This window comes from Struthio camelus, chromosome 9 (genome assembly GCF_040807025.1).
Source record: "Struthio camelus isolate bStrCam1 chromosome 9, bStrCam1.hap1, whole genome shotgun sequence".
In the NCBI taxonomy this organism is placed as follows: Eukaryota; Metazoa; Chordata; class Aves; order Struthioniformes; family Struthionidae; genus Struthio; species Struthio camelus.
The window spans coordinates 3,610,375-3,633,872 of NC_090950.1; the positions used below are offsets into that span (position 1 = coordinate 3,610,375).

A 23,498-nucleotide genomic window follows, 5' to 3' on the forward strand; every position below is an offset into this window, starting at 1 on the left:
TGAGTACATTAATAACCCTCTCCTCGTAAGAGAAAGTTAGAGGAATAACTGCCTCACAACGAAGCAGCGATCTCTAGGCCTATGTGGTTTGCCAAAAGCAGACCGATTAGCTATTGACCTGTAAATGGCTTTTTCCAGATGGCAGCTGGACCACAGTTTTCATTCCAACTTTCCTGCTCATCCAAGTATCCTGTTGCTAAGAGGCAGACACCCCACCGGTCCCAAATGGGAATTCAGGTCGCACCAGCCTACACCTGAGCGTGCTTGTCTTCCTGCTCAAAAACTGCTGGCCAGCTTTTGCAGTTTCTTTTAAGATGGGAACTCAAGTACTGATCATCCTTATTAAAGACTTACCCTAAACCAAGCCTACAAATCTAGTTGATTGCCATTCCTCCCAGCAGTTCAGGGTCGCTATTATCACGCTCCTGAACTATTCAACACTGGGCCAGCCTAAGGTCTAGGGGTGATGTTAGTGAGACAGCTTTTTGGCTCTGTTCAGACTTGCTGTACTTATTCAACCTAATAAACATTTCTGTGCGGCATTTGCCACCTTGCCAAGAATGCAAGTACATGGATAAACTCCTGAGTCTGCATGATATAAGAACCCAGGCCATCAGGGTGAAACACCACCTGAGTCACACACACATGGGGACTCATAACTTTCCCTACCACGTGGGTGACACGTGTGTGTGTGTGCAAAAACATGAGCAGAAAGGCAACGTTTTCACCCCTTCGTCCTTTCTGCAGGAGAACTGGAGCATAACCGCATTTTTCCTTCCTTTCCCTAACTGCTGATTTTCTTTCGCGCGTCAGGTATTTCAGATCAAATAAAGCTTCGATTCCTCTGCGTCTCCCTAGACTTTTTAAGTCAAGGTGCTGCGCTGGGACAGGGATATGGGTGTGAGGCGAGGTTATCATCATGGAAAAAGCTCTGTGCGTGGGCAGCCACGTCGGAGGCAGAAATTTGTGCCCGTTTTGTTAACTGAGAGGAAAACTTCCAAGGCCAGTTTTTAAGGTGACTGGCAACAGAAAGGCGGAAAGCGGCCTGACCGGGCTGCTTCGCTTCCTTAGGAAATATTCCCAAACCCTCCGGTTTCCCCGAAAGAGGGTGAATTTAAACGGTGCTCTGCTGGGGTTTGTCGGGACGAGCTCTTAGCATGGCCGCTGGGAGGATGAGAAGGCCGAACCCTCAGCACACCAGGGCGGGTTTCCTCATTCAAAAGCTTAACCAGCCACTGGAGAGAAAGAAAAAAAAACCACCACCACAATGAGGAAAGCGCTGCTGACCAAAACGCTCGCTTCGCCCCACCTCCGCTCACCCAGCTTTTTTTTTAGCCACCCAAATTTGCTCTTTCCAGCCCAGGCAGGGCCTGTCTCCCCGCAGCAGAAGCCGAGGAGCCGCGGGGAGGGGAGGCAGCCGCCTCCCGAGCCCCTCGGGCCTCCACACAGGCCGCGGCCCCAGCGGCGCCGCCCACCCCCGACCGCCTCGCCGCGGGGGCCACTGGGATCGGTAGTCCTGGCCCCGCCCGGCCTGCCCGCGCCCGCCGCGCCGCAGGACTCTCTCTCCCAGAAGCCCTCGCGCCCACGCCCTCCCCTCCTCCTCCTCCCGCCGCGCCCCCGCCCGATGCCTGCCGGGCCGTGTAGTCCGCGGGTGCCGCGTCGCCAGGGGCGGGCGGCGGCGAGGGAACTACGTCTCCCAGGAGGCAGCGCGGCGCGGCCACCTCACCCCCCCTTCCCCGCCCCCCCTCCCCGCCGTGCTCTTGCGCCCGGCCCTCCCCTCCCTTCGCCCGGTGTTCCCGCTGCCGAGCTCGGTGTCCCAGGGCGGCCCCGCGGCGGCGGGGGCGCGCGCGAGGCCCGGCATGGCGCCGCGGCGGCGGGGGCGCGCGTCGCGCGGGGGCCGTTGGCCGTAGGGGCGGCGGCGGCGGCGGCGGCGGGCTGCCCGCCCGGGTAGGTGCGGCGGGGCCTGGGGGCTGCGGGGGGCCGAGCGGGGCCGCTGGGGGGAGGCCGCGTCGCGGGGCCGTGCCGGGGGGCGTCCTGAGGGGGCTGGGGAGGGCTGGGGGAGCCCCGGTGGGAGCACTGGGGAGGGCTGGGGGAGCCATGGTGGGAGCCCTGGGGTGGGGTGTCCTGAGGGGGCTGGGGGGGGCTGGGGGAGCCCCGGTGGGAGCCCTGGGGTGGGGTGTCCTGAGGGGGCTGGGGGGGGGGCCGGGGGCGCCCCGGTGGGAGCCCTGGGGTGGGGTGTCCTGAGGGGGCTGGGGGAGGGGCTGGGAGAGCCATGGTGGGAGCACTGGGGAGGGCCAGGGGTGCCATGGTGGGAGCCCTGGGGTGGGGTGTCCTGAGGGGGCTGGGGGGGGCCCGGGGGAGCCCCGGTGGGAGCCCTGGGGTGGGGTGTCCTGAGGGGGCTGGGGGGGGCCGGGGGAGCCCCGGTGGGAGCCCTGGGGTGGGGTGTCCTGAGGGGGCTGGGGGGGGCCGGGTGAGCCCCGGTGGGAGCCCTGGGGTGGGGTGTCCTGAGGGGGCTGGGGGGGGGGCCGGGGGCGCCACCGTGGGAGCCCTGGGGTGGGGTGTCCTGAGGGGGCTGGGGGGGGGGCCGGGGGCGCCACCGTGGGAGCCCTGGGGTGGGGTGTCCTGAGGGGGCTGGGGGAGCCATGGTGGGAGCCCTGGGGTGGGGTGTCCTGGGGGGGCTGGGGGAGCCCCGGTGGGTGTCCTGGGGGGGCCGGGGGAGCCCCGGTGGGAGCCCTGGGGTGGGGTGTCCTGAGGGGGCTGGGGAGGGCTGGAGGTGCCTTACTGGGAGCACTGGGGAGGGCTGGGAGGGGTGCCCGGGGTGGGGTGGCATGCCCTGGGAGTCTGTGCCCTGAAGGGACTGTGCTGGGGCTGTGTTGGGGTGGGCCAGGGCGTCGTGCGGGGCCGTGCAGCGTTGGGGTGGTTTGGTTGCTGGCACAGCGGGGCGCCCTATGGGACGGGTTGCTGAGGAGCACCGAGCTTGTTGGGTCTGGGGGTGCTTTGGGGTGGCGTGGGGTTGGGGTACCCTGACGAGGGGGAGGAGGTGTGCTGGGGAGCTTAGCTTGGCAAATGGATGCACTGGGGAAAACGGTACCCTAAGTGAAGCACGCGTTGAGAGGATTACAGGGGAGCCCTAGGATGGAAGGGGTATGTGAGGATAATCCGGTGGAGCGTCCTGGGGATATATCCTGGGAGCTGTGGTGACGGCAGAGTGCCGTAGCGGCAAATATACCGGGGAGCGTGGTGAGGTAATGGCAGGGAAGAGGGTGCTTGAAGCTGTGTCGGTGCCTATCGTTAAAATGAGGTTCCTGATCTGTCTGGAAGGCACGTCTGGAGAAAAATTGCGAGGTGGGGTTTGCTGATGCAAGGAGGGGCTGGCACACTTTGAACGGGTTGATGGGGTCCGAGGCAAACTGCAGACTGAGCAGAAAAAGTTGAAGGTAGTTTTTTGGGGGAATGAGCCAGGCTCTGGGAACCTTGAGTTAGAGTTGCTGTGTTCTTGCTTGTCACAGCTGACCAGTGGATGAGAAAGCACTGCCTTCCCGCTGTGCTACAGCAACCCAACCTCCCTGATTTCGCAGACGCGGATGTCTGACCATCCTGTAGGCATGGCTCACTTGAGGGAATTTGCCAGCCAGGTAAGTGAGGATTAAAGATTTGTTTTAAACTCTTGCATCAAGAGCAGACATAACGCTTCCAGCAGGTAACTTTTTGCCACTGTTTCTCTCTTGCACACGTCTCATTACTCCTGTTAGCTGATTGATTTCTGTCTTATTCCCTGGTGGTGTTTGGCTGACAATGTTAGGTTGCCCCGCTGTATAGTGAGGGGATTCTTCTTCCAGTGCAGTGCTCCTCTCTGAGGGTAACTCTGCTCTTAGGGAGAGAGAGATCTTTGTCTCTGAGTGTTTTTTTTAGGAGGGCTAGGCTAGAAATGGGATCAGAAAAGCTGCGTTTACAGACTGCGCCAGATGTAGTGTTTTGGCAGCGTTCACAAGAGTAACCTGGGAAGAATAGTGCCTGTAACCCTATGCATGAAGGGTAGCAAAATTTGGTACTGAACACGTCTCTCTTCTGAGAGAGATGTCAGCCCCAGGGGATGTGGTTAACTCCTGTTGTTGTGATGCCATTTTCTTAAGAGGACATGGAAGGATGATGTCGTGACCTGGGACTTAGAACTGAACCACGTTAATAGTATCAGCTTGAATCTTGTTTCTTCTGAAATTGGTTGTGGAGTATGTTTGACTATTGGCAGACGTCAATACTGAATATAGACCCTTTTAAACCATGTTTTAGGAGAATTCTGGCATTTTTCTATTCTGTTCCTAGATGTAGAATTAAACGCTAAAAGCTTTAGTGGTTTGAGATAATGCTTTCTCCAAGCCTTTTCAGCATAACATTGATTTGCAATGCATCTTAGTTTGCATGCTGTCTTTCACATAAACTGTTTCCCCAAACAGTTGTGGAATTAAATGCAAATATAGAACCTGAATGAGTCATAATACAGGGAGAGAAATGAAAGGAATAGGAGAGGATGCTGTTTAGTTAGGACTGGGAAAATTTGAAGTGGCTGAGTTCAGTAGCTACAGAGAAGGTTCCTCTCAAGCTTGTAAATAAGTAGGTAGGAGAGTCGAGCTGAAAGCAGCTGATAAAACCAAGGAAGATAATTGTGAACAGAATAGTAGGGAATTAATGAAACCATTTGTGGATGGATTTATGTAAATACCGACAAGCTGTCAGTTTAGGTGCGATGAGCTTTTTATATACAGCATTCACTGATAAGCTTATCAGAGTTCCAGGGCTCTAAACTCTTAATTTATTATATAAATATCATGCATTCTCAGATTCTGTCATACCATGACTCTCTGTCTGGTCCTAGAATAGGAAAGCAGTCTGTGTTGTCCGCTCCTTGGATCTCTTCAGGAATCCTGGATGAGACCTTGTAATCTATGCGGTTGAGGCTTGTTGGAGGGCAGTAGGAATTGTGCTGAAGTTCTGCTTACCTAAATTTAGAGAGGTGTTGTGAAGATCAAGAGACTATAGGACTTAGACTGGGATGTCAGAGGCTTGGCTTAGCTTGGATTCCCAGCAGCGCTGACATGCTGGGTTACCTTGGGCAAATCACCAAGTTGTTTTACCTCTGTGCTTTCATTTCCCTGCCTAGGTTGTTTAGGCCTTCTTTTTTTTGATTGCCCTTTGCTGTGTATATACAGCACAGTGGGTCTCCACTCTTTGCTGGGAGCTCTGTCCGCTAGAAGATGTGTTTGCATTACAGTATTTAAAGCTGTGAGCTGATTTCTGAGTCCAGTTTTGCTGCTCCTTAGGTGACCTTGAGAATGTCTCTCAGGTTCTCTGACTCAGGAATGTTTTGTTGCCTTGAAGCAAAAGACTACTATCTGTGAAGCAATTTGGCAGTCTCAGAAAAATGATTATATTTGTATTTCAAAATGTTATTAACTGGAGGAACTTACCTCCTTAGCTATACTCGACAAGTTCAAAACTGTCTCAGGCGCAGCCATTGAAGAGAGTTGGGTACTACTTTCATATGGACAGGGAAGCTTTCAAATGTTTCCAGGTACAAAGCTGATTTCCCCAGAAAGAACATAGTGCTGCTTCAGACATCTCAGTGGCCCAAAAGTCAGAATGTAGGATGCAATGTGGAGAAGTGCTGGATGGGAAGTTGGAAGGAGAGGAGAGAATGAAGGAAAGAAGGTCAGTAGCTGAGGTCTATTAAAACCAACTTCTTCCTTCAGCTGTGTGTGGCAGAGGAAAATGATATTGATCTGTTTGGCTGGTTGGAAAGTACTGTAGTCAGAAGTGAGAACACTAAACGCTGTTATAGTTCGATATAAATCTTTGGAGACTGCCAAACTCCAAGTCAGCTGCAGTTCTTAATGTGTCCCAGATAGACTTGACATCCTTTTTCTACACCAGACTTCTCCCATACAGGACAGTGACTATGATCCTGACCTGCCCCGGACTAAGAAATTCTCCTTTCCAAATGGGTATAAGCACCTCTTGGTGTTCTGTGCAGCAGATGCAGGTGTGACTCCTGCTCACAACGCTGAACGCAGCTCTTCAAAGAGTGAGCTGGAACAAAGCCAGAAACAGCCCAGAGAGACTATCTTGAGGTGATTCAAAGGTCATTTATTTCTATTCCCAATGTGGAGCTTACCTTTCCAAGTAGTAGCTTTGAAATGAGAGTGGATACTTCCCCCTCTTTAGTCTCTTCCCAGAGCTTGAGGGTGTCATGCCACTCACTGACTGCCTGTCTCTGCAGCTGGAGGTAACCAAGCTGCCAAGCCCTCTCTCTCTCTCCCCATGAAGCAGCTGGTGTGGCTGCCAGGCTTGGCTCGTAACATGCTGTGATTCTTAATTCTTGATGTCTGCGATGAGTTGCTCTGTTTTAAAACATGGCGTCATCAGTCACGGTGGCAAATACCCTCACACCTGTCATGAGAGAGCATCCTTCTTTCCTGCTCTGCTGCTGTGAGACTAGATGCAGGAGGGGAGAAGCGGAGCATTACTAGCAGATTGTCCTCTCCCTCCTTATTTGTTCTCTCCCCTTCCTGCATGTACAACCAAGATAGTGGTTTTTTGTGCTCTCCCACCATAGCTTGTTCATGCCTGACTCTGAGCCATCTCTAGCGCCAGACTGCTCTCGAAGGGGAGAAACAGCATGAGGCCTTTTGCCCCAGAACTGCTGTATAATTGCCATTCAGTCAAGCAGAAAAGTGCAACGAGGTGAACGTCCTTAAAGGCTTTATGAGTTGCAGTAGGACGGGGCAGCAGCAGGTCAGCTAGCTCTTCTGACTGTGGTCTGGAGCTCCGTTTTGCGGCCCTGGTGGGCTCTGTGAGCGTGAAGGAAATGGAAAGATCCCAAGCTGGTAAGCTCTTGCAGAGCTGCCAGGTGCTAATAAGTTTCTTTAGGCTGGCAAGCTCACTTATGTGGGTGTGAAGCATTTCATCTGGAGTCTATTACTTTCTCCTAACAAAGTTTGTCTGATCTGCTTGTGGCTATGCAACTCTAAAACATGGATTTGGAACCAGGGCAATTCATTGACGATAAGACTGGCACTGAGATCACTTGGTGTGCAGAAAAGGGACAGATCCTGCTCTTTGCACTCCTCATTGCGGTTCAGCAGGTGCAAATTTATTGGGGTGGGGGAGAACTGGGCTACACAGAGCATGTTATTTTCCTCCCCTCCCCTTCCCCGCGTTAATACCCCGAGCACGGCAGTGTGCTTTTGCTCTTTTGACAGAGCTGTGCACTTGCATAGCCGCATATTCCTGGCATGACTGGATCTGTTCTGCTGCCTGATTGAGTGCTAAGGGTTGTAAACCCACAGATCTGAACCTTTGCTCATCCATGCTGAGTTACAGCATGGCAGCTCAAACAGGAACTGTTTTTAATAGACGAGAGCTTCTGAACAGGTATCCTGTGGTTTAGCATAACTTTATCTATTTTGCTTTCATTTAGTTTAGTGGAAAGTCAGGATTGCTCCCACCAAAATGCTACCTGGCAAGGTCTTCTGTGGTGCCCACAATGTGCAGTTTCCTTCCTTGCTGAGCCAGGTGCCCCAGGGAGACAGTCCTCTTTCTCTTCTTCCTTCTCCCTGATGTGTGGAGTGGCTGGCGTAACGAGTGGCGCTGCCGCAGTGCAGCGGGTCGCTACGCAAGGAAACGTCTGGGCCACCTTGCTGTAAGTTGGTCCAGAGGTGGAAACCGCTCTTGGCCTTTTGTGAGTCTGGATCGGCCAGACGGTTGTTCTCTCCTCTGCTACAGTCATCATTCTCGTGTTGTCTCCTGGCATTTCTCAAGTTCAAATCTTCTTCCTTCCCTTCCCCTGCTCCAGTCCATGCTATGTCTCCAGTTCTTTCCATCGCTGCGTTTCCCCTTCAGCTTGTTTCCAGCGTGTTTGTTCAAAGTAGAGCCTGTTTGGGTGTTGCCATGGATGCACAGGGATATTTGGTTATCCTTCTGTATCTTGAATTGGCATGCACATGGAAATCCTGTTGAGTGCGCCAAGTGTAAAGCTTGTCCTTGTCTTGGCCTGGCTTACACCATACAGTGATGTTTTGGGCACAAAAGGCAAACAACCTGTAATGACTGCTTGGCTTAATCATTAAGCAGCACCTAGTGCTGCTGAGTGATGGCCTGCTGCTAGAACCTGGTGTTAGATGGAAAAATGCAGCCGCCCTGTTCTCAGATAAAATCTCTGCTCAGCTCAAGGTCCTTGCAAGGGAGTGGTCCCTCTGGATGACACGTCTAAGGTGGGACTGAGAAGCTCTGGGTGTGGAAAACTTACTGTAACAGCTTGGCCACTTCCTGTAGGTCAGACTATTCTTTTCTAGGTTTTTTTTTTTTAAAACTAACTTTAAAGAAAGGCAGAAGAAGTAATCATGAAGAATGAAGAGCCTTTTAATAGCACAGAGCAGAGTAGGACCTCTGGGTCTGCAGCTGGGCAGAATGAAACTGCATCAGAAAATAATTCTGGCTTCTTTCCTTTCCCATCCACATTCTTCTTAAGAAAGTGTTAGTTTTGAAGCCTGACTGCTGTTAGAAAGTCAGTATTTCTCAGAAGATCACCATGTTTATAGCTTCCCAGTTGGTGTATTTATCTAATGAGGGTATTGCTGTTTGCTTTTGTATCTGGCTATGCCAGTCAGAGAAGCTGTTCCAGAAGAGCGAGTCTGTAGATGGAGTGTCCGTTCAGGTCTTCTGTCTCCTCTGGGATAGTCAGGTATCTGGGCTTCTTGCTGCTGACCTTCTGAAAGATGGGAGGCTCCGTGTGCAAACATCTGAAGGGTGCTGGGCTGGATGCAGCCGGGAAATCAGGCTGCGGAAGAACAGACAGCAAATGTGGATTGGTGTTTATGTTAGCAAGTATTTCACCGCCTGAACAAGTAGGGAAGAGAGCAAATGTACTACACTGTAAAATCTTTGCAGGCAGGAGAGGGACTGGAGAAACAACCCTGTGAAGTGTGGTGGCCTCTTCTTTGTTCCCCTTTGCTTCACTCTGCTGTTTAAAAGATAGCTAGTTTGGAGACACTTTGCCTGCCTTTCTGTTTAAGTGTGAACAAGTGCTTGCTAATCAAGCTGCTTTGGCATTAGTTTGGTGCCTACAATTGTGCTCCAGATCAAATCTGTCCTGTCCTAAAGGAACTGACCCTTTCTTTAGGGATGCTTGTTGGCATCTTCCTTTCCAGCGTCTCTGTCCTTCTTCCCTCGCCAAGGTCTGCAGGGACAGAGAGCCAGGGTAAAAGGTTTCTTCGCTTCTCATCTTGGGTCTGTTCTGTGCTAAGTTTCTCAGCATGTGGAAACCATTTAGGATATATGAAGTTCAGGTGGATTAAACAACAGAGTAGATACATAGAGAAGGAGTTAAGATGAAAATGATGTTGTCTGGGTATGCATGGTGCTCTGCCAGCTGCTCTGTGACTTACTGATTTTCTTCTTCTCTGCCTTCTGGTTTAGCACTCTAGGGTGGACCCTGAGGAGCTGTTCACCAAGCTGGAACGGATCGGCAAAGGATCCTTTGGCGAAGTGTATAAAGGGATAGACAACCGCACCAAGGAAGTGGTTGCCATCAAGATCATTGATCTGGAGGAGGCCGAGGATGAAATTGAGGACATTCAGCAGGAGATTACAGTGCTCAGCCAGTGTGATAGTCCCTACATCACCCGCTACTATGGCTCCTACCTGAAGGTAGGAGACGCTGCTGAGGGGAAAAGCCATGCCAATTCCCTTGCCTGCAGTTTGGGGGCGGGACGGGGCTCTGTATGGGTGCTACAGCTGACAGTGGTATGTAGCACTGGAAAGGTACCCAGTCTGTGAGGTTCACTAGGGCAGCAAGAACAGTAATGGCTTTGCCCACTGCATTTGTGTGGTTTTAATATGAGACTGAGCTTTAACACGCTGGCAAAGCACATGGAAATGAGATGTTCAGCACAATGTGGTCCCAAGAGCAGGGCAGTTTGCAGAGAGAAAATCTTCCACTGCGGAGACAGGACCCTGCCTGCTTTGACCATTTTTTGAAAGGAAGTTTGTGAATGCTTTTTGGAAATACCACAGTTTTAAGGTGATATCACTGAGGGCTTTAAGTCTTTGGGAGGATCTAGACTGTTTCTGGAAAGAAGAGGACCTTGAAGCTGTATTTTCAGTCTTGTGATTGTGTGATGCTACTTCTTTGCCAGTCCTTTTTTTCTCCTGGATATAACCTGTCACCAGTTCCTTTTGGGAGCCTGGCACACGGAGATCCTTCTTGCTAGGAAGGGGAATAGGCTGTTCTCAGGGGAAAGGCTCCTATCTCCTATCAGAGCTGGAGCTCTGAGCATAGTCTAGCAGAGCCCAGCTTTCCCAGAGCTCCTCAGTATGAAATACTGCCACCCAAAAGCTGAGCTGCCCTCTGTGCAACGCTGTTGATGTTGTCTCTGCCTTGGAAAGGCTGCCAGTCAACTGGTTATTTCCAGGAGATGGCTTGAAACATCTAAGCCTGTTTCACTTCCACTGCAGGCTGGGCTGAAGGAAAGTACAGGGCAGCACCTGGAAATGCCTGCCAAGGACTGGAGCCCTGTTGTATTAGTCCCTGCTTTGCGGGGGAACAGGAGCCAGAGAAGAGTGTATTGACAGGCTGAAGAAACAGTAAAAAGAACGGAGTCAGGTTCTTGAGAGGAGTGCTGGGACAAATGAGGTGGCATCTCTTCCACTGAGAACAGGGTTGGGAATCCTTAATGGGGGCTGTTAGTGATGATCAGAAGCAGCATCTGCATGCCGGCTGCTGGGGTGTATGTAACGTTGGGTCTGGAGCAAAGCAATGCCTAGGCTTTTGGGATCCTGATGATTCCTCGCGTATGTTTTTCAAAGGCCATGATGCATTTTTCTCAGCCTTCTAATGAAAACCTCAAGAAAGCTGTGGTTTCATGGACTGGCTGCATCTCTCTTATCAGGACTCTGTGAACCTCAGTCTGGGAATCCCTTTGGGGAGTAAGACAGTGTTTTGCTGATCTTCCCTTCAAGTTGGCAGTTCTGTTAGTGAGATCAAAGGCTGAAAAGCTCCCCTGTCATCCCTGGCGTTAACAAGCTGGAGATGTGCTAGATCTGTTGGAGTTGATGTTGCACAGCTCTCACCTGTGAATATGCTTATCTCTGTGGGCTGTGTAGTCTGGTGGCTGTGGCGCCACTAAGCTTGCTCAGTTAGAACCGGAGACTGAGAGAAAGAAATGTAGTGGGACAGGTCTGCTGTTGCAGTGCTGCATCAGCAGGAAGAGAGACAGCAAGGAGCTCCTTAAGTCTCTGAGAGCTGTAGGTGCAGCACCTCTCTGATCTGTCTTGTACAAGGCCGCTCGTGCATCTTGCTGCCTTTGGGTTGTGGTTTACCTTTTCTGCCTGCTTTTATTCCCGTCTTTGCTCATAACTGGTGCTCTTGCTTGCAGGGCACTAAATTGTGGATAATCATGGAGTACCTGGGAGGAGGTTCAGCCCTGGATTTGGTAAGTACTTGGTAAGCTCTGGTCCCTGAAAAATGTAGGCTGGAGCCTTGATTTGTGAAACGCCCGTAAGACGCTCACTTGCTGCATGCCATCTTTCCGACAGCCCTGCGCCTGAAGGGTAGGCAGTGCAGGACAGACGTGCTGCTTATTTGTATCCCAGGACAGAGGAAATGTCTACGTTGAGCTCAGCTGTTAGAGCTCTGTTGTCCAGAGTGCTCGACTGCTTTACAAGAGAGTCGGTGAACTGAAACGTGACAGCAGCCACTTGTTTTTGAGCAATGCAAATCTATGTCGCCTATCCCCACAAAGAGTTTACAGTGTTGTTTGGTGCCTCTCTAGCATTGAGTTCAGCAGGGCTCTGGTCCACAACCAGAGTTTCCAAGTGCTTGGTAATACAAAGGATGTCTAACAAGCTACCTCCAATTTTAAGGGAATACAAATGCAAAATAAACGATTTGTTTGGCAAAGTTCCGCTGTGCTGTAATCTTCAGCAGGATTGTGCTTTTCTGCTTGGGACGATAAAGCCTGTTTTTTCCAGAGCAGTAACTAAGAGCCCATGGTGATAACTGCTGAGCCTGTGCTGACTTAGAGGAAGGGTGTAGAAGGGGCCTGTCCTCAGCAGAAGTCATCTCAGTGTCAGAGCCTCGATTATTGCACTGAGAAGGATGGACTTGTGTAGAATTGAACTGACTAAAAGGAGGAAAGCTTTGATACTAATACCCTGTTACTCCACAACCAGAGGGTAGAAGCCCTCTCTGGGCTGTTGCGGTGGCTGAAATGCAGCTTTTGGATGCTAGCAAACAGGAGAAACTAAGAAGTTCTGTTCACCAATATATTTCCAGGCCAAAGCAAGAGATGAGCTTGCTGCTGTTGGCGGGGCATCGTTGGTGTGTGTGTATGTGTGTGGCAGCGGGGTACGGGAAGCCTTTAATAAATGAAAAGAAAACCCCCCAAAGTTTTTCCATTTAAAGATGCCAGGTGCAAAGCTCAGTGCTCTGCTTGCAGAGTAACACGCGCACCAGGCTGGTGCAGCAGGTGCTTCCTGCAGAGTCTGACGCGCTTGGCAAAGGTTTCCACATAACAAAGGGAGAGGCTAGGAAATCTAAGGCATCAGTCACCCTATAAGTCAACTTCTTGCCCTTTTTCAGCTAAAGCCTGGACCCCTGGAAGAGACTTATATAGCTACTATCCTGAGGGAAATTCTAAAGGGCTTGGACTATCTACACTCTGAGAGGAAGATCCACAGGGACATCAAAGGTAAGAATAGAGAGCTCAGCCCTTTTTCTTGTAAGGGATGTTCCAAACATGGCTTGAAGTATTTTACAGGAATAGTCTGAAGGGTTGCAGAGACTGCTTCTTAGTGCTGTTTTTCCTGTAATGCATTGGGTTGCTTGCTTCTGAATCTGAAACTATTCATTTTATTGCAACTCATGTTTTTGATGTTTAGTCTAGGGTATGGGGCAGCAGTAAGGGTCTCTAGCTTTTCTCTGGCAGTTGTAGTTTGACTAGGTAGAGGAACAGAGCAAAGGAGTGAGACGGCGCCCTCCAACATCTGCTGACTCTCCTTGGTCGTGGCTGGACATTTGCTTTAGTGTGCTGGACCTCAAGGCTGATTAGACACAACTTGCCTACAGCTTATCGTGACTGTGAGCTGTCCTCGTGCAGGGTTTATAGCCCTAGAAAATCAGGGCAGCTCGTGTCCTGCCCTCTGCCTCCCAAAGAACAGTCTCACCCCAAGCAAAACGCAGCAGAGGGAAGCAGGAGGACAGTGCTGTGAAGATGTGGCCAATGTTGGATGCTGACTGCCGTGACCCTCTGCGGGAGGTGATGTGAACAAGCAGAGTCAAGAGACTTCATGCAGGGAGATACGTAGAAAGGAGTCTGAGGATGTGTGCCTGCACAAAAAATTTATAGTGCTAGCTGTGCAGGACCGTTCACTGGCAGCACTCTGGAAACGCTGAATGTTTCCAGGTAGCGTGTCTCTCAGGTTGAAAAGTCTTGTAAAAATAAGTCTGAGCAATGCTGCTCTCTTAAGCAGAATTGGGAACCAGTACAAGGCCAGGACTTCTGAGCTCCTTAAAGGCTCTGCTTTTTAATCTGTACTGAATGCTGTTCTGAAAGAAATCAAGACCATCTGAGGTTATCTTGGGCTGAAATCCCCTCTCTTCTTGTGAAGTGACCAGGAATTCCCTTCACAGCTAGTCCTTGCTGCTACCCCACAAGTATTCCCCTTCTCCTGATCCAACCAACTGTATGACCTTGGTCTGTGTTACCCAGCAGAGGTCAGAGTGTGGGAATGAGTCTGAAGCTGGAAATCCAAGCTGAGGGTTTTCATGGGGCAAAAAGGGGATGTCACGGGGAGGTCCCCTCTCAGAGTTCAGTTCCACGTGGGTTGTAGATGGTTCAGAAACCAATGGGCTAACGCTCATTTCTGTGAACAGCTGCCAACGTACTGCTTTCGGAACAAGGGGATGTGAAACTGGCTGACTTTGGGGTGGCTGGACAGTTGACAGACACCCAGATCAAGAGAAACACCTTTGTTGGGACTCCGTTCTGGATGGCGCCAGAGGTCATCAAACAATCTGCTTATGACTTCAAGGTGAGCTGGGAGCAGGAGGAGGATACTCGATGCTACTATAAATTAAATAGTGCTAGGACGAATATAGAGGTTGGAGATGCTTGTTGCAAGAATGATGCTTTCCTAATTATGGTTCAGGGTCTTGTGGGGAAGTTTGTCCATTTGACATAAAACACTCTATCTGATTTTATGTAATAGGCTCTTCAGCGGCCAAAATGTCATGCTTTCATGTTGCAGAATTGCTCCTTGCCATCCTCTGCAGTCACTGTTCTTGCTCCTCTCTCAGGCAGATATCTGGTCCCTTGGAATTACAGCCATTGAACTAGCAAAGGGAGAGCCCCCGAATTCTGATTTGCATCCTATGAGGGTTCTCTTCCTGATCCCCAAAAATAACCCTCCGACACTTGAGGGACACCACAGCAAGCCCTTCAAGGAGTTTGTGGAAGCCTGCCTCAATAAGGATCCTAGATTTGTGAGTATTGCTGTCCACCTCTGAATCTGGGTAGCGTATTGCAGAGGCCAAAGATTCCTTAGGAGAAAGACCTCTTGGTGCAAGGCTGCTAGAGAGAAAGCAGTACTGTGTTTGCAGAACAGAAAGGCAAGCCTGGCAAGAACTAAAGGCAGCGTACTTTCGTGTTTAGTACACAGACAGTGCCGTATGTAGCATGCTTTCCTTATTTGCTCCAGAGGCCGACAGCTAAAGAGTTGCTAAAGCACAAGTTCATCACACGCTACACCAAGAAAACCTCATTCCTAATGGAGCTGATTGACCGATTCAAGCGCTGGAAGTCAGAGGGCCACGGAGAGGATTCCAGTTCTGGTGATTCTGACATGTATGTACATATGCTGCATGGAGAGGTGCTGTGCTGCACTCTGCGTAGCTTGCTGCAAGCAGTTCAGGTCCTTTTCCCCAACTGGGTGGGAGATCTTCTGTCAGGACAGGGAGACCGGTGAGTGTCTGCTTGTGAGAGTAAAGGACTGCTGCCTGAAGAAATAGGCTGTTACCTCCTGTTCAGCGGGACCTGGAATTCTCTTCTAGTCCCCCCTGTGGAGCTTCTTTGAGTGTAAGGAATCAAAAATACTCGTAAGAAACATCTGGTCTGTGCCTCACTAGTAAAACAAGGCCCTGATTGCCTGTATTTTATGCACATTCAGTGAAATGCATTGCCTTCCATAGAGCTACAGGCTGTAGGACCTGTGGCAACAGTTGTGTATATGTGTTCACGTACATTCACGCGTAGAGAGCTACTGAGGTGGAGGATAACGAGACCATGAGTCTCGGTGAGGAAAGAGCACTTCTTTTGCTGTTTGCTGCCAGGCTAGTATCACAGAGCTGTGCTTCATTTATAGTGGCAGAGACTCAAGCAACAAATGACTCTGGGAGGTTGGCCTGGAACGCCTTAAATAAGCCTGACTCCTGAAATCGTGAGCTTCCAGTAGCTTGAAATTCTCATAATTTTAGCTAGCAGTTGAAACTGCACTCAGGCTGGGTAGAGCAGAAAGTACTGTCCTTGGTAGCTGCAGTGACCTGGGAGTGTGATACAGTTCTTGGCTCAGATCTGTGTGGTGTCTTATATGGGCTGTAGAGACTGAAATAGTTTCTCTTTAGGATTTTTCTTTTCTGGGGTAGGGAAAGGCTTGGAGCCCTGTGATGATATGATGATCATGTGAGGGAGAGCTTGTGAATATGGGAACGCATGGGAAAAACATCCCGTGTGTGGAGCTGATGCTTTGCCTTGACCTCCCCCTTTGTGTTTCCAGTGATGGAGACACAGAAGATGGAGACCAGGGTCCAATCTGGACATTCCCACCAACTATTCGTCCCAACTCCTTGGGCAAACTGCACAAAGGAATGGCTCTTCATGGTTCCCAGAAGGTCAGTTTGCCATCTGTTCCTTCAAAAGCAGACTGAACTAACACAAGTTTGAAGGTCTTGGGGATAGCTACCAGTCACTCATGTTCTATCTAAAATTGACTTTAGTCTGATATCAAGAGCTAGTGCCCCAGAGCTGCCTCTTCCACATCCGTGGGGTACTGCAAGCTGTGGCTTTCCTGAGACCTGGTTGAGGGTGCTGCAATCGAGGTGCTGTGAAATTATCAAAAGTTTGGTAGTTCATGTGCCCTGGGAGCCTTTGCCTGTGCTTGTAACTCCTTCGCGTGTTACTTTCTAGCCTACTGAGCCCATCAAGAGGCAACCACGGTCACAGTGTCTCTCCACGCTTGTTCACCCGGTCTTTGGGGAGGTGAGTAGGACCTTCTTGCTGTCTGCAGTGGTTGGAGATGAAGAGGGACCTGGCATGGATGTGCAAATGGGAAGGATTCTGAGAAGGGACTTGGGGCAAGGTACCTACTAGGGTTGAGGGACTGTGAAGCACTTATGTCTCTGTTCAGAAGTCTGTGCAGTATGTTAGGAGAGTGAATACGTTCCTGGAGCTCCCTCTCCAAAACGCTTGTGTTCCTGCAAACATAGTGTTGCTGTGTTGTCCTCGAGTGAGGCTGGGATACAGGAACACCTGCTTCTTAGGCTTGCTAACGCATGGGCGTCACTGGACTTCCGCTGTCCCTGAGCTTGTCTGTCATTGCTTCCTGCTCTGATGGCGTCAGCAGCTCCTATCTGCTATACACAGCAGAGTCACTGAGAAAGAACCTTTTTTGCTGTAGGTGGGTTAGATCTGGAATCGGCTTTGGCAATTACGAGGCCATCTTTTTGACTTTTTTTTAGATGTCTGCTAAAGAATTAGTTACCATATGGCCTGGGGAAAGTGGACAGAGAAAACAGGTTTGGAAAATCCAGCCTGTTTTCCTGTCTTGTGTTCTGGGGTGGGGATGATGACAATCATAAGAGGCTACGGGCTTTGGTTGCTGTTTCCAGCAGGAAAGTAGGAAAGGGGGTTCTGCTTGGGAAGAAACAGCTTATGCAGACACTGCGTGTCAGGATCCTCTGTGCTGGGCTGTGCCTTAGGGTGCTGGGTCATGGAGATTCTTTCTCTGGTCCTGATGGGTTGCTCTGTTCAGGATCCAGGGGAGGCCAACCGCAGGCCTGTGCTTCAAGACAGTCTCTGGACTTAAAACTCTTCTCTCAGGTCTAGTGCCATATGCAAGGAGGATTTACTGCTACAGTGCAGACAGCAGAAGTTGTTCTGAAAAGGACGCGTTTAATGCTCTTCAGATAGGATTGCTTTGGAAATGGAGAATTTAACTAACTGGCCTCTTCTGTGCTCCACTGGACCTGAGGTCCAGCAGTCAGTGCACGCAGGCAGGTCTCATGCGCCTAGACCTGTGAGATAAAGAAGGATAAGGGTATCACTAGTTCCTGATGCAGACAGTCCGTTCATGCTGCATGATCACTGACTTGTGGGCTTCAATCCTTTCTGGTTCGGAGCCTTCTGGGGAGAGGATGCTCAGAGCTGTGAGCCCGTTAAGTCAACGAGTGCATCTTTGGGTGGCTTCTTACCAACTTTGCATGAAGCGGTTTTGCGGGGGTGGATGGGGAGGGGCTTTCACTTCTGCTAGCTTGACTCACTTGCCCCAGATTTGCTGACCCTTCTTTCCTTTCATTAGAGTTCCCTGCTGGCTCTGCTGACCCCGCTTGCTCGGTCAGGTGCAGAGGAGGTTCTGGGCAGTTACTGAAATAACCTGCACTTTCGAGCAGAGTAGCAGGGGTCTGGAAGAACATTTTTCTCCACATCCTGCAGGAAATCTACCTCGCTGCTTGTTGCGTGTGTTGTTCTTTCCAGTTCCAGAGCTTCCTATCGGCAGCGGGCTTTCTCCTTCTCCCTGTTGTGTTAGTGGCTCTTGAACGTGCTAAGTTTTGATCACCACTTTCCGTGACCGGGCTGGAGCTGGGCTTCGTGAATTGAGGTCTTTGTGAGCTGCTGCTTACAGTCTTTTATATGCCTTCCCTGCATGTGTATTATTGGATGTTAATATTGAAAATGACCCATGCCGGAGTACAGGTGTGGGCAATTACTCAGCTAGGGAAGAAGGGAGAGGCTCTGGTTAAGGTATTTGGACCTGTAGGACTAAGCAGTGAATAAAAGCCGAGCCTTAAGGCTTTGTACGGTATCCGGTGAATCCTGCTAACCTCCAGAAAGCTCTTCCACAGTGGAAAGCAGCAGGATGACACCAACTACTCTCCCCATGGGCTATTGGGCAAACTACAGGTTGGTGGCTTGGTGTTAAAGGATGGCGATAAACCAGCGGCTTACCTATAGGACGGACCCCATGTCTCATTTTGGCAGTCTGTGATCAGGTAGATGTCAAAGCAAATCCTTGGCTTTGATGTCACGGCTATTTTTGGCCTGAGCAGTCCGTGTCCTTGGTGTGTAATTGAGTTGCCCTTCATCCCCCCCGCCACTTCCGAACGAACAGAGAAGTGTGCGAGCTGCTTACGCAGCTGAGGCTTTGCGCTAGCGAGCGATAACGCTGTTGAAGAGGCAGCAGCGCGGGGACGGTTCCAGCTGGGGATCAGCATTCGCATTGTCCCGCGTTCTGCCGCGGCAGAGAAGGCAAATTCAAACAACACGAAGTCTGATCCTAGAACTGCAGACAAAGACCTGCGAGGCTTGTGCAAAGCCCCTTAATCGGTCTAGCCTAATGGGAGCTTAATTGAACTGGACAGCGGTTAGCTGGCAGAGATTGCTTGATCAACGGAAGGCTTTGCTTCCCGTGCAGCTCACTGCCTAATGGTGCACACTAAGGAAGGAGCTGCAGCCTTGAGCCGCTTGAGTGAAGGAGGTGGAGAAACGTAGACTCACGGTTGCGGAGTCAGAACACGCTAACGAGGAACGATGCAAAGACACTTTTCATCTAGGTTTGATGCTGGGCTCAGGAGTCTTGGTTGGCTTCGTTCCCCTTTTGCACCTGGGGAAAGCGCGCTCTCAAGGATGACGCTGTGTTGGAAGCCAAGTGGCAGAGGGTCGGTAGTGTGGCAGCACTCTCCCTCTGCCTTCAAGCAACTCATACTTTTTTCTTTTTGTGGCAGTTGAAAGTGGTGGCGACCAAATCCTGGTAGTAAGATATTTTTCTGCCCTACCTGTCTGGAAACCTTTGTGTGTGTGGAAGGGTGCTAAGCTATTCTTAGCAACAGAGATGACCATACTGGCTCAGATACAGCTGGAGTAGAGCTCTTTGTTCTGTTGCTACTTCCCATTTTTCAGGGCTGTTGATCCATTATTATCCTTCAGGTTGTTCGAGAGTATTGTCAGAGCCTCTCTGTTAAGGTCTCTAATTGCTAACTAGTACCTGGAGAAAGCCTGAAATCCAGACACTGGATTTCAATCTTCCCAACCTACAAAAAGAGCCCTGATTTTTATGTTTTAAGAGGAGCGTGGTTGCCCTCCTGCGTTCTGTGGTATCCTGATAAAAGAGAAAGGGACTTGGTCTCTGTGCCGCGCCGCACGACTGGCGCTTTCTGCAGCGAGATGAGGAGCTAATGCAGTGTTTCTGGGTTGCAGCTTAAAGACAAGCACAAGCAGACTGGAGGCAACGTGGGAGCTATGGAGGAGCTGGAAAACGCCTTCAGCTTGGCTGAGGAGTCCTGCCCAGGCATCTCTGACAAACTGATAGCACACATGGTGGAGCGGGTACAAAGGTGAGTGTCCCCTGCCTGGTGAGCTGGGGTGGAGCTGGCAGTGAACAGAACCGTTGCCATACTGCGTAGCTATGTTAAAGGTTGGTACTGAGCAATCAAGACGCCCAAAATGTGAATACTGATGACAGCTGATCTAATAGTCCTTACGTCACTTCTTTTAACTGCTTTTCATCTAGCAGAAGCAATTCTTCCTGCTCTCGGAAGCCCTTTCTTCCACTAAACAGGTTTCTATAGTGTAAGTGAATGTTACAGAGCACAGAAAGATGCTGCTACCTACCTTCATCTGACATAGGACATCCTGGTTGTCCCACTACCCAGGTAGTGGGCGCTATGCAAAATGTCACTGGGATCACTTCTGGACTAGAGAGTATCTGTTTCATTGCAAGGAACGCGCTTTAAAGCACTGCTTGCAACCGGTTGCTTTGCTTACCCAGGGATCAGGCAGCAGGTACTTAATAATAAATCAGTGGAGGAGCATAGTCCAGTATAACAAAGTTCTCTACTGCTTAACAGGTACTACATCAAACTTAGCTCTGCTACTGGCACCACGTTCAGTGAAGTCTGTGTAGCGCAGACAGCAATGTCAGATCCTGCTCACAGGTTTATCAGACTTTATTTAACACTAATTCAGCTTTGTCCCCATTGCAGCTCTTAGCAGGCCATCCTGAATCTTCCCCTTTCCTCCCCAGTCAAGAAACGTTAGTTCCAGCCTCCTGACCAGCGAGGGGCCAAATGTTAAGTGTTCTGCGGTTTATGTGACCAAAGGAGCCATTCTGTCCTCCAGTTGCTAATGTAAATGCAGCTCAATCTTTCTTTACACCATCGAACCAGGGCTTTCTAAGCATCTATTTTGGATGGCTGAAAGCTGGCACAGTTTGTGTCTTGTAGCTAAAGTGGCAATCTGATGCTGTCGAGCAAAAAGAAACCTTAGAGGTGAAGGTCAAAAAATACTGGTCATCCTTAATGACTTAGTAAGAGAAGGCCTCAAAGCTTTCAAGCAAATATGCTATGGGTCTCTTTAGAGCTCTGAGCTAATAATCACTTAAAGCAGGAAAGAGAACATTCCTGTCTGTTCTGGCTGAACCGACAGATACCGCAGAACTTGTGCTAGCGACTCCTGCAAAGGTTTTGACCTCTGGCTGAGTGAGAGATACTTGCACGGATGCCCTTTGGGTGGCTGCAGCACAGCTGTTCAAATGAGTCTCATTCCCTTCTAGCAGCCTAGAAGGGGCAGTACTGGACAACGCACGAGAGACTGACACCGTTCTTTGGAGGCTGGCAAAACCTCAGTGAGCCTTCTTTGTTTCTTGCTGTAGACCACTAGTGCTCAAAACTTGTCAGCCTATCCTAAACTTGAATTGCAAAGGCATGGAGAAAGACATGCCTTCTTGACTGGTTTTCCTTTCAGAGACTTTACATAGAAACCTGAGCGTGGCAGTGGGAGTAGGAGACAATGCATCCAGACTTGCTTCTTCATCAGCAAACATGCTGGTTGGCACAGTGCATGTGGGCAGTCTGTCAGGGTGAGGACTAAAAAGCGACCAATTCCACCCATTCTTCTTTCTTGCAGGTTTTCACACAGTCGGAACCACCTGACTTCTGCCCGCTGACACATACGTTCCCTGCTGCTGTTTTGAGGAGGGAGAAGGATTTTTGTTCCGGCTTCATAAGAACTACATAAGAACCCAGACCACCATCTGCTGTTGGATGTAACATTGTGTTACGGACTCCAGGACATTTCAGAGCCTTCATATACACGTGTTTCCATGATAACCCAGGGTGGGGTTTGCAATGCAAGTACAATTTAGACCTTTTGCAGAGCCCAAGATGGGCGGTCTAATTGTTTTTACAATGTACTCAATGCAGTTTTTAATTGTTTCCCTATGGATGTATCCATTCTGGCTTGGTTTGATTCACAGCTTATTATAGGTAAATGCCTGGCTGCTGGACAAGAGGGAGTCTCTTCTATTCAGATACGTTTCAAAGGCAAGTCTGATGGGTTTAGCCTTCTGCCCTTCCCAAAGAAGTATTTGTGAGCAGTAATGTGCAAGTGAGGTATGTTTGCAAGCTCTCCACGCACTACAGCCTCTGGGAAAGTTAGAGCAGCGCTCTATTTGTTCGGGAGGATCGGTTCAACTCCTTCACACACTAGCAAAGTTTTCAACTCTAGCAGCAGTTAAGATAAAATGCGTAGTTTGCTGCTGGTCTCTCCTAGCTTGTCATTTCACAGGAGGATGGGTTTGCTGACTGTGCTTCCTTTTTGGCTTTGGGACATCATTTTGGATTAGGCCTTGGTTCATCTCATTCAGGCTACAGCAACGCTTGCCTTGGGTCAAGGCACAGTGGTCGTGTTTTGGGTTGAAAGGGCTGGGGAGCAGATAGGGTTCCTTTCCTTGTTGCTTACTGCAGCTGGAGTGACCAGATATGTGGCTTTTGGCAGCCCTAGGCGCTAAGCTGAGTAGACAGCCCACTGTGTTTGCCCAAATGTTGCAGGAGGGTTTTAAAAAAGGGGGGGCTGGGGAATAAGGCAACCAAAGGCACTAACAAGGCTTCAGTTCTTCAAAAGGCAAGTCTACGTTTCGTAGCGGTTTTTGAGGCAAAAAAAGCCCTGTCCTCTACAGGAAGATAAATCAGATGGCGAACAGCAATGGTGTCCATGTGTTGTGGTTTGGGTAGCAAAACCACACTGCCCCCCGCCCCCTTCCTCTCGGCGTCCCCTTACTGGCTCTTCTCTCAGTTTGGGAGCTAAATTCACTGAAGCCAGGGCTTTGCTCCAGTTGACAAGGTGCGTTGCTGCTTGCTAGCAGAGAGATTAAAGCATCTTCTGATGTGTTGCCTGCTTACGGTATTCCAGTGGAGCCATCCCAACTAGCTTTGCTTTCTGTAGAGTACTAGTTTACCAAGCAAATCTTTAATTCAGGTTAATGTACAGATCTTAAAGCTATACGTTAAAGGTCTAGAAAAACAGATGTAGGATCATAACTTCTGACAGTGAGTTGCTTAGAGACCTCTCTAACTGTAACGCTATTAGCATTAAGTCAGCAAGATTTTAGACACCCCCGAACCGTCTGTCTGGGTGTTTGTGAATGATGCGGCTCACTCAAAAGCTGCTGAGAACAAAAGCTGTAGCTGTTCAGCATTTTTTTTTTTTTAAAAGATAGGCCACTTTGTTAGAGAACAAGGTTTGGGTGTGTTTTGTTTTGTTTTGATTTTTTTTGGTACTTGGAGTCAGACCTGCAGGTTGTAAGCGTTGGGCTCAAAGGGGGCAGATGTTCCCCGTCCCAGCGTACTACGTTCACTTTAGCTTACGGCTACCCTTTACCCTTCCTCTGCGATGTATAACTACAGGCTCAGCAAACACTATGAACTTGTCTGGTAGCGAGTAGGTGCTGCTCTTTCATCTGGCTGGAGATCAGTTGTGGCGTGGTGTTTCTCAGGGTAGCGTGAGCGCTATCGGAGCCTGTATTCATGAAAAAAAAAAAAAAAAAACAGAACCACCCTGTTGTTTTTTTCCCCCAGGAGAAGGAGTTGGTGTAGAGCTAGGACGCTTACTGAGGTGGAAGGCAGAGGCTGCAGTCTAGCAGAAAGGCAGCGGAAAGGCTCCTGCTGCTTTTAAAGTTGTTGTTCATGACGGTAGCAAATTGTGTCAATAAGGTACCTTGTATTATTCACATGCACTGCAGTGTAGTGAGTAAAGTTTTTAAAGGAAACAATCCCCACGACCTTCCTTCAGTATTCAACGCAACAATGGTTTTAGTTTTTAAAAACATTGAAAGGGATCTGCCACTTTCAATAAAGTAACAAATCAAGTGACGTGTGTGTAACTTGTTATTACTAGGGA

The 23,498-nt window shown here is 49.9% G+C and overlaps 1 protein-coding gene across 3 annotated transcripts; it reads left to right on the top strand.

Moving 5' to 3' along the window:
- The first annotated feature begins 1,864 nt into the window (after positions 1 to 1,864).
- Positions 1,865 to 23,470, top strand: STK25 (serine/threonine kinase 25). Of its 3 annotated transcripts, none has more exons than XM_068953736.1 (12): positions 1,865 to 1,947; positions 3,510 to 3,635; positions 9,472 to 9,702; positions 11,430 to 11,486; positions 12,635 to 12,743; positions 13,928 to 14,085; positions 14,351 to 14,536; positions 14,752 to 14,897; positions 15,826 to 15,940; positions 16,236 to 16,307; positions 19,521 to 19,657; positions 21,228 to 23,470. In XM_068953736.1, exons 2-12 carry the CDS (start codon positions 3,585 to 3,587, stop codon positions 21,265 to 21,267), a joined length of 1,302 nt encoding a protein of 433 aa, XP_068809837.1. In that variant the 5' UTR covers positions 1,865 to 1,947; positions 3,510 to 3,584; the 3' UTR covers positions 21,268 to 23,470. The 3 variants fall into 3 exon arrangements, with proteins under 3 accessions (XP_068809837.1, XP_068809840.1, XP_068809838.1); XM_068953737.1 differs by having other exon boundaries at positions 1,908 to 1,951; XM_068953739.1 differs by lacking the exon at positions 15,826 to 15,940.
- The last annotated feature ends 28 nt before the right edge of the window (positions 23,471 to 23,498 follow it).

What these genes read in the sequence shown, in the direction of transcription:
- STK25 (XM_068953736.1), top strand. Translation starts at nt 3,585, where the DNA reads ATGTCTGACCATCCTGTAGGCATGGCTCACTTGAGGGAATTTGCCAGC. An exon ending in TGAGGGAATTTGCCAGCCAG is followed by an intron (nt 3,636 to 9,471) that starts GTAAGTGAGGAT and finishes CTTCTGGTTTAG; the next exon opens with CACTCTAGGGTGGACCCTGA. An exon ending in TCAATAAGGATCCTAGATTT is followed by an intron (nt 14,537 to 14,751) that starts GTGAGTATTGCT and finishes TATTTGCTCCAG; the next exon opens with AGGCCGACAGCTAAAGAGTT.